General features: G+C 45.4%; 1 protein-coding gene across 1 annotated transcript; it reads left to right on the top strand.

The window, feature by feature from the left end:
• Nucleotides 1-307: 307 nt before the first annotated feature.
• Nucleotides 308-4,654, top strand: LOC130200233 (protein mono-ADP-ribosyltransferase PARP11). Its single transcript, XM_056424287.1, has 8 exons — nucleotides 308-430; nucleotides 678-802; nucleotides 1,626-1,746; nucleotides 1,947-2,022; nucleotides 2,164-2,236; nucleotides 2,314-2,441; nucleotides 2,709-2,860; nucleotides 2,965-4,654. Exons 1-8 carry the CDS (start codon nucleotides 391-393, stop codon nucleotides 3,279-3,281), a joined length of 1,032 nt encoding a protein of 343 aa, XP_056280262.1. The 5' UTR covers nucleotides 308-390; the 3' UTR covers nucleotides 3,282-4,654.
• Nucleotides 4,655-10,225: the final 5,571 nt, after the last annotated feature.

Here is a 10,225-nt window from a genome sequence, read left to right as displayed (position 1 = left end):
CCACAGTGGGGAAATTTCAAAAATCTTACCTAAATGGTATTTATTTATTAATTATTTATTTATTTATGGTATACATATGACCTGAATGGTGATTTTACACTTGGTGTCGAGTATAATTTTTCTTACACATAATAACCTATGTAAAATGTATTCTTAATTAAACCATGTTGGTGCTGTATCTGGGAAGACTTTTTACTTGACAGGACAACCGCAGGGATAATTTCCCTATGAATAGAGGGAGGAGTTACATCATAATGACGCGACGATGTTTTTCTGCGTGACGAAACCGGAAGTAAAAGTAAACAACGCACAGAGAGACGAAAATGATTTGTCGCGTCAGTCAGCCATTCTCATCCATCGGAGTCTGTGATGCTTTGTGATTCATAATGCATGAAGGATTTACATCACGATAAGGACGGGCTGAAAAACGGTAAGAGGAGAGGAGTCATGTGCGGCAGCCGCTAATCAAAGCTAGCGTTAGCTTGGTAGGGCAGTTTCCTGTATTATTTGAATTTGATTTTGAGATGACATTCCCTCATGAACATGGTTTAGATTCCGAGCATTTGCAGTTAGGTGTGTGTCACGAATAAAAAACCATCTTTCCGCCCCCGTACCTTCATGTATTGTAGTTGCTATTTGCCTAAGTGTGTTCGCGTCTTTCCACTTATCATTTTCAGGTTTAGCTATGTTAGCCATCAGGTCGTCAGAGGAGGATTCCACCGAGATGGAGGATATGGACATCTCTGAGCCCAACTGGTGCTGGTTCTACTTGGCTGAGTGTGGAGTGTGGCACATGTTTGAGGTAGTTCACAGCTTCACACGTCACGACACACTTTCGTACAGTCCTGAAAGTGTATAGCCCACCTGTCAGTCCTCACTATCTGTCACACTTTGGTCTCTAATTGGGTGCAACTGAGAGCCAAAAGTCAGCTGGATGTGTCAGTTAAAGGCTACTCTGTGCAATGTCATAGTGGGGCTCTTCTTTGGTTGAGACAATTCAATTCTCAAGTGGAATCTTTGGCACGAACAGATGATAGTCAGTGGCCATTACTGTATGTCCATTCACCCATTAATTACCTCTGCATATAAAGTAAAGTGTTGCTGCAATGATTTTTCAATGAATTGATCGGCCCATATTCTAGCAGGAAGTAACTAATGTTTGACTCTGACTTTAACAGTGAATCAATTATTTAAGAAACTGCAATAACTTTCTGCCGATTGACCAAATGATACATCACAAACAAACAAGCTAAAAAAACCGTGCCGCACTGCTCTCTAAAGGTGTCAAACATCAACACACCCCGATCAGTGACGTTGAAACCGGTTTTGTACTTTCACAAATAAAGCAAATACCAAACGCTGACATCACTGGCTGTGGTGTTGTGTAACATCAAGGGTTGCTGTAGCAGCAACATCAGTGAAATAAAGAATAGAAAGAGGATTTTACAAATACCAGGATGTTTTTTCATATCTGACAAGAAGCTTGGTGGGTTACCACAGGCCGGTTTTACCTGAGGCCTGTCCGATCCGATCCTTTATTATTCACCTCCTCCTCCTCAAATGATAAATCAACTCATGGTTTCATCTCTCCATGAGTCATTTACATTTCTCATTTCTCCTGTCAGGTGGATCCCAGTGCAGCCTGCTCTGTGACCAGTGCTCAGATTGAACTGTGCTACAGCAGAAACCAGCGAGGTGTCATGGAATTCTACACAGCCAAGTACACCTACAGGCTGGACTTCTCAGGTATGGTGATGAGTTAAAGAGTTAGTCAAAGTTACACGAAAGGCTTTTGTTCAAACGACACATATTAAGCCCTCAGAATGATGGCATGAAAGAAGTGAAGATTAGAAGGGAAATATTTCCAGTCAGGATTAATCCTGTTACAGAAATTGTGCATGAATGCGATTTCCTGCAGCTCTAATCTTTGTTGAATTTGTCACCAGTGATGCGACAAATAAATGTAACGACAGGGAAGCAGCGGCCAATAAAACGCTCCCTCCACTCTGCAACTGGTTTCCGGTAAGATTTGGTGCTCAAAATGATTTATTTCTTCATTGCGAGCTTTTCTTTAATGACAGTGGTGCAATTTAAATGAGTGTTATACTGCTGTAAGAATGTAATGACTAAACCCTCTAATCTCTCTTCCACTTGTTCTGTCAGGTTTATATGTGATAACCTTGCCTTGCCTGTTCCGTGTCATTGGGAGAGAATAAACATGGATGAGCCCTATCAAGTGAGTAACATAACAGTCCTGCTATTGTTAGTATGACTTTGGACTACTTCACCCTTGTGTGATTGTGTTTTTTGCAGCTTATCCAGCTCGCAAGAGACACCTATGAATTTAAGGAAGTTGCCAGACTATATGAAAGGACGATGGATCATCCAATCAAATCCATCCAGAGGGTTCAGAACCTCGACTTATGGGAATTCTTCTGCAGGTACAAACTTGTTGTGTTGTTGTCCAAAAGTACTTGTTTGTTAGCACTGAATTATGCTGCCATGCTGAGTTCATGTTAGTACTTCGTCCAGCCCCGACGAGAGAGACGGAGCTTTTCTTCCGTTCATGTAAATCAACAGAATTAAACTCAATTTAGGGGATCCTCACCGTCACTGAGACATGAAATAGATTGTGAGGCCATGTCTGATGCCACAAAGTGATGATCAGTTCTCTTTGTCATGCTGTCATTCATTGGTTCTGCCCCAAGGAAGAAAACACAGTTGCGAAAAGTCAAGCGCACGGTGGACATTGAGGAGCGAATGCTGTTTCACGGCACCGGACACAGCAACATACAAGCTATATGTACATTTAACTTTGACTGGCGCCTGACAGGGAGCCATGGCGATGTCTTTGGCAAAGGTAGATCTGTCTTGTGTTGTGATTTCACATCATGAAACACTTTGCCGCACCTTTTTATTTGCTGTCTTGAGTTCAACATTTCATTTCATGTTCCATCCCCACAGGAAGCTACTTTGCCCGGGATGCCAAATATTCCAGTAAATTCTGTCACACCACGGGGAAGCACAACACCACCCTGCAGAGACATGGACTCGCCCCACCCATATTTGCGAATGAGCCCTCCTACAAGACCATGTTCCTGTCGCGAGTGCTCGTTGGCGAATACACAGTCGGTCATCCCATGTACTGCAGACCGCCCTCCAAGGACGCCAGCTTCACCAACTTTTACGACAGTTGTGTGGATGACATGGCCAATCCAAAGATTTATGTCATTTTTGACAGCAATCAGATCTACCCAGAGTATCTGGTGGAGTTCTACTGAAGCCTCACAAGAAGACGGGGGTTTTTTTTCCCCGTTGAAGCTGGATCTCAAACATGGAAATATTTCGGGAGACAGAATCAGATGACGGGATTCAAATTGTGAAAAGAGGCGGAGGCTTAAGGGACATTTGCCTTTCCTTTCTGCCAGATCCAGTGCCTAACTGGAGCATGGGCCATCTAAAGTGCCTTTGTGGAAATTGGAAAAACAAGAAGACAATAGAGACTTTGTGTACAGCTTGTGAACTGTTCAGTATATTCTAAGACAGGCCCTTGTGAGTGGAATCTCTCCTCCACATAAAAAAGGATGAACACGTGGACTGAAGATCAGTCTGTGTGGCAATTTTGTATTAAATGCACAAATCTGTGCTTGCTTGTTCGATATCTGTGCACAATTGTTTGAAATAGGAGTGGAACTTGTAGGTTATCGGTGATGTCCTGCCATCGGCCACAGCCCCTCCCCCACATCCACAGTGCCACGCATGAGCTTATTTAAGTCATGGAGACATAATTCAAAATGACAAAACCAAAAACCGCAACACGTTCCTGCTCATTCAATCAGCACAGTGACCTGTCAAGTTAGCGGCATCCACATCTGTGTGTACTTGTTCCAACATATTATGTCGGCATTGATTTTCTTTTTCTTTTATATACGTGTACAAAAAAAACCGCTTCTACCTCTACATTTGTTTTAAACCGTGCATCAGTGCACTTTCCTCCCTTTCCATGAAAGGTTTTCTATTCGTGTCACGGTGACATAAAGTTGTGATGTCTTGTTCACTTGTGGTCCTTTAGCAATATGTTTCTGTGTAACCTTTTTGACCATTGACTTCAATCTTTAAAAGACTTGACAATGGCCGAGGTTGGATTCTGTATGCGTCTGTAAACCGAGTTCATTCCAAACCAAAACAAGATCCTCATCACTTTTGACTTAAAACCATCTGAGTGTGATGTCACCGCCTGAAAACATGTTTCTTTAAGGAATACGCAGGTTTTCTTTGCCCCTGGTGTCAAAAAAAAGAGACGAAGAATGTAGCCAGCACATGTATGGTACTGTAATGATGATTATCCACAAAATGTAATATTGCTTTGCCGTGTGCATTTGTTGAATCCATTGAATGGATGTGTGTGTTTTTGAGAAAGCAGAATAACACAATGACTCGGTGTGTCATGTTGGCCACACGGTGGCGGAACAGTGCAAGAATGCAAATGAAGCAACTCTTTGCATTTCCTCATAAATACAGGCAGGTGAGGGAAACAAAAGGATGTCTCCAGTCATAACATTCGAGATGTGTGTGTGTGTGTGTAGTGTGTAAGAAGCTATGTGTGTGTGTCTGTAATTTGCACATGTTACAAATAATAAACTTTTCAACGTAAGCTTTTGAAATTATTTCTTTTTGAACACATTTCAGTGGAGGAAATATTTTGTGCCGGTCAAAATGTCTTCCTCTTCATAGTGAGGACAGCCAGCCTACCTCAGAGGTGTGGCTATATAGTGCAGCTAATTTGTATGAGCAATGCCAAATGTCAACTTAAGAGAGAGAGACAGAAAGACCAGCTTGACCTAAATAAACGTATTTTTTTAGTTTGAGTTGGTATACTGAAGGACGATGCAGTGGAGCCCATGGACACATCAGAGAACCCGTTGTCTTGGAGGTACCTGGCACAGGCTTGAGGCACATCTTTTTTCTTAATCTTAAAAACAAAAGTCCATCGTGATTAGATCATCAAATCTATCTGTCAACTTCAACACATCCATATGGAGCAGAACTAAATGTTTGGTACCCTCTGCAGGATGACCCTGATGACCCCCTGAGGAGTGAGGATATTGAAACACATTTCAGAAGAAACAAAACAGCGTTGACATGGATTTTCATCCCATCGTCCCGTCAAGATTGATTTCTCAGGTGGCCGATGTGATGACATTGATTGTTATCTGGATCGTGGCCAATGCCTACTCATAATTCAATGACTACTCGTGATTCATAATTTCTGTCATATGAATTGAATGTGTTATAACTCTGTAACGCTGTTCATTCTGTTCACATGACATCTATTGCTTCCGTCCATCCGGAGAGAGGGGTCCTCGTCTGTTGCTCTCCTGAAGGTTTCTTCCCTTTTTTCCCTGTCGAAGGGTTTCTTCAGTTCTTTGGGGTGTTTTTCCTGATCCGATGTGAGGTCCTGGTACAGGGATGCCATATGTGTACAGATTGTAATTTGTGATTATGGGTTATACAAAATAAACTGAATTGAATTACACATGTTTATTTCTGTTCCAATGTTATCATCTGTTTTATTCCTGTGGATAAAAGGGCTTGAAAAGACTCACTCACACACTGATTTCAGTCAAGATTCAAGATTCAAGATGTTTTATTTGTCACATACACACACAGGGTGTGCAGTGAAATGAAAGTGGCAATGCTCAGCAGGAATGTGCAAGGGCAACAAGTACACACTATTTACAATAAAAAACAACACAATATTTACAGTACAATATTTATACTAAGTGTGTGTGTGTGTGTGTGTGTGTGTGCCTAAGAGGGGCAGTTGTGTGGGTCTATGTGGGGGTCCTGGTGAGGTCGGAGTTCACAGTCCTGATGGCCTGAGGAAAGAAACTCCGTCTCAGTCTCTCTGTTCTTGCAGCGTGACTACGGAGGCGCCTGCCTGACCGCAGCAGCTGAAACAGTCTGTTGTTGGGGTGGTGAGGATCCTTCATGATCCTGCCGGCTCTGGTTCTGCACCTCCTGGTGTACAAGTCCTGCAGGGTGGGAGTGTAGTTCCAATAGTGCGTTCAGCCGAACGCACTACTCTCTGCAGAGCCTTCCTGTCCTGAGCGGAGCAGTTGCCAAACCAGGCTGTGATGCTTCCTGTCAGGACGCCTCTACAGCTCCAGAGTAGAAGGACTGAAGGATCCTCTGGGAAACTTTAAATTTCCTCAGCTGCCTGAGGTGGTAGAGGCGCTGCCTTGCCTTTCTCACCAGAGTGTCTGTGTTTGTTGACCATGTCAGATCCTCGGTGATGTGGACTCCCAGGTATTTATACCCGCTCACCCTCTCCACAGTAGTCCCGTTAATCCCCAGTGGTGAGTACGTCCTCTGTTGTTGTACCCTCCTAAAGTCCACAATCAGCTCCTTAGTTTTGGTGACATTCATGATGAGGCTGTTGTCCTGGCACCAGAGTGACAGATCAGCAACTTCCTCCAGGTAGGCCTTCTCGTCGTTGTCGGAGATCAGGCCCACCACCACTGTGTCATCCGCAAACTTGATGATGGTGTTGAGCTGAACCTGGCCACACAGTCATGTGTGTACAGGGAGTACAGTAGGGGCTGAGGACGCAACCCTGGGGGATCCTGTGTTCAGGGTGAGGGATTTGGAGGTGTGTCTGCCCACCCTGACCACCTGTGGCCTGGCGGTCAGGAAGTCCAGGATCCAAGCACACAGGGGGTGTTCAGTCCCAGCTCAATCAGCTTGCCGCCAGTCTGGAGGGACTATGGTGTTGAAAGCTGAACTATAATCAATGAACAGCAGTCTCACATAGCCCCCTCTGGCTGTCCAGATGAGAGAGTGTGGTGTGCAGTACCTGGGAGACAGCATCATCTGTGGATCTGTTTGGGCGATAAGCAAACTGCAGCGGGTCCATGGAGGAAGGGAGGAAGGCGCAGATGTAGTCCTTTATCAGCCTCTCAGCATTTCATGACCACCGAGGTGAGGGCCACGGTCGGTAGTCATTCATACATGCTGGAGAAGCATTCTTGGGCACAGGGACAATAGTGGATCTCTTGAAGCAGGCGGGGACCACGGACTCAGCCAGGAGAGGTTGAATATTGTGGTGAACACTGGAGCTAGCTGGTTAGCACAGGTCTTCAGTACTCGCCCAGATATGCCATCTGGACCTGCAGCTTTCCTGGTGTTCACCCTCAACAGAGCCCTCCTCACACTGTGCTCGGTCACAGAGAGTGTGTGTTCATCCCCAGCGGTAGAACTCACCTCGGCTACGCTAACAGTGTTGTTGTTAGCCGGCGAGCTAGCGCTGTTGTTGCTAGCCTCAAACCGTGCATAAAATGAGTTCAGGTCGTCCGCTAGGGATGCGTCGGCACTCACCATTGCGCGGGGTCTGCTCTGGTAATCTGTGATAGTCCGTAGCCCCTGCCATAGGCGCCTGGTGTCGCGCTGCTCCATCTGTGATTCCACTCTGTCTCGGTACCTCCTCTTGGCCTCCTTCACCGCCCTCCTCAGTCCATAGACCGCTGCCTTGTACTCGTCCATGTTGCGGATACAAGACCGGAGTTATAGGCAGCAATACGGGCGTTCACAGCTTCACGGATGGATCTATCAACCCACGGCTTTTGGTTAGGAAAGACCCTAACTTTACCGTGGGGACGATGGTGTCCGCTAAGCGTTGCTATGAGGCTCATTGCTACGTCCAAAACTCGCTGACGTCACTGGAACTGGATTGGATCATGTCCCAGTCGACGACACGCAGAGCGTCCTGTAGCTCAGCCTCTGATTGGTCAGACCACCGCTTCGTCCCTCGTCACTACCGCTTCCCGTGCTATCCTTTGTTGGTACTCGGTAGCAGCAAAATGGCGGCATGGTCCGATTTGCGAACGGAGGGAGAGAGACAGCCTTGTAGCCTCTCTTGAATGGCGTATAGCAGTGGTCCAACGTTCTTTCCTCTGGTAGCACACGTAATGTGCTGGTGAAAGTTCGGCATGACTTTTTAGGTTTGCCCTATTAAAGTCCCCAGCCACCACCACAGCCGCGTCGGGATACTTGTTCTGATGCCGACATAACACATCATGTAGGTCCGATAGTGCTACGCCGGTGTCCGCTTGTGGTGGTATGTAGACGGCTGTGGTGATGACCGAGCTGAACTCCCGGGAAGGTAGAATGGACGGCATGAGATCGTCAGATGTTCCAGGTTCGCGAGCAGGAACGAGAAAGAGTCTTAATGTCCTTGGGGTTGCACCACTTGTTGTTAGTCATGAAGCAAACCCCTCCACCCTTAGATTTACCAGACTCTTCCGTTCTGTCTGCACGGAAAACAGAGAAGGACTCGGTTGGGCATATGACTCGATCCGGCACCAGCGGGTCAGCCATGTTTCCGTCAGACAAAAGATGTTACAGTCCTCATGTCCCGTTGGAATCTGATCCTTGCCCTAACATCATCCAGCTTATTTTCCAGAGACTGGACGTTAGCAAGAAGGATGCTGGGCAGAGGTGGACGGTGGGCTTGAACTCTCAGTCTGTTCCGAATTCCGCCCGCTTTCCCTCGATGTTTTCGTCGTCTCCCGTAGTAGCGGCTCCACTGTTGTTGTTGTGGTTCGCTCGTACGATCTCTGCCGGCCACGCTGGATCGATGGAAAAAGTGGACAAAAACCCTTGTTTTGCGCAAAAGTTTATGTCCAAAAGTGTGCTGCGTTCGTATGCTGTTAGTGCCGATGTGTTTGTGGCAAAGAAAATATAAAAAATGAACACAAAAACTAAAAGAGCGCACAATCTCCGCGGAGCTACCACGACGGCGTCTGGACACAGCCGCGCCATCTTTTGCAGACAGACAAAGTTTGCAGACTGTTAACATGTGCAGGTGCAGTGTTGACTTTGTGAGCAGCACTTACAGAACCTCTAAACTATTAACCAGCACTTTCAAGAGGAGCCGGGAAATCAAAACGTAACTCAAGCAAGCTACAAAACGTGCCGCACTGCTCTCTAAAGGTGTCAAACATCAACACACCCCGATCAGTGACGTTGAAACAGGTGTTGTACTTTCACAAATAAAGCAAATACCCAACGCTGACATCACTGGCTGTGGTGTTGTGTAACATCAAGGGTTGCTGTCGCAGCAACATCAGTGAAATAAAGAATAGAAAGAGGATTTTACAAATACCAGGATGTTTTTTCATATGTGACAAGAAGCTTGGTGGGTTACCACAGGCCGGTTTTACCTGAGGCCTGTCCGATCCGATCCTTTATTATTCACCTCCTCCCAGTCCTGAAATGGAACCAAGTGTACTGAAGGAAAACTGTCAGCAGAGGTCACTGTTTACATGTTAGAAAAGGAGGTTGGAAGTCTTGGCAGAGATCAGCTCGGGCTGTTCCACATTATGTTTCGTGGTTTTGTCATTATTCTTTCACAGCTGGATTGATTCTCCCAGCAGCATCAAAGCCAGGCGTTTACAAGAACTCTACTTCAGTACAATTTTTCGGTATTTGTATTACATTTGAGTGTTTGAATGTCATACAAATGTATACATTCATTCTTTATATGTCCATCTGGGATAAGTGTCTTGACAACAGCCAGCCTTTAGTGAAGAGAGGTTTGTTCGTATGCCCGACTGTTCAATTAGGACACGTCTAACGCCCCTGAACATCAGTTCAGTGAAACACCAAGTCATAAAGACACCAGCCATGTGCTTCCACTTCTCCCATATGCTTCCCATGCAGGCAGTGGGGGGAACTCTCTAATGCGCCTCACTTCCTTCCCTATTGTGTAGTTTAAGTGGTGTACTTTAGCATGTAGGCCCAGGTGTCGCTGGGTCATGTCAGAGGTCGTGTCTGCCGGATATGAAAAACATTTGGCCAGCGTGTGTGAATAACTTTCATATTCTGAATGACAAAGGCAGCTTCCAGTGAATTGATAGTTCGGTGTTGAGTAGAAGAAGGAGAGGTTATCAAAAAGCTTCCTCATTGGCTGTCAAGCTAATGTGACCTGGGAAATATGGAGACAAGGTGCGGCCATGTTTACAACAATCGGAGCTCTCGGTTTCTTTCTTACTTCCATACTTAATTATGATGAGCGTTATATTTCTGGACAGAGTGCCAGAAAGCTCTAGATAGGATAACTTGACTTAGAAAATTAGTTTAAAAATATTACATCTATTTTTTAAGTATGCCCTGAATTTTTTTGATGAATTATTGTTGCATTCACCCAGAACTTTATCTATTTTAT

The sequence above is a fragment of the Pseudoliparis swirei genome, chromosome 10 (assembly GCF_029220125.1).
Source record: "Pseudoliparis swirei isolate HS2019 ecotype Mariana Trench chromosome 10, NWPU_hadal_v1, whole genome shotgun sequence".
In the NCBI taxonomy this organism is placed as follows: Eukaryota; Metazoa; Chordata; class Actinopteri; order Perciformes; family Liparidae; genus Pseudoliparis; species Pseudoliparis swirei.
This window is presented reverse-complemented; position numbering and strand designations above follow the sequence as displayed.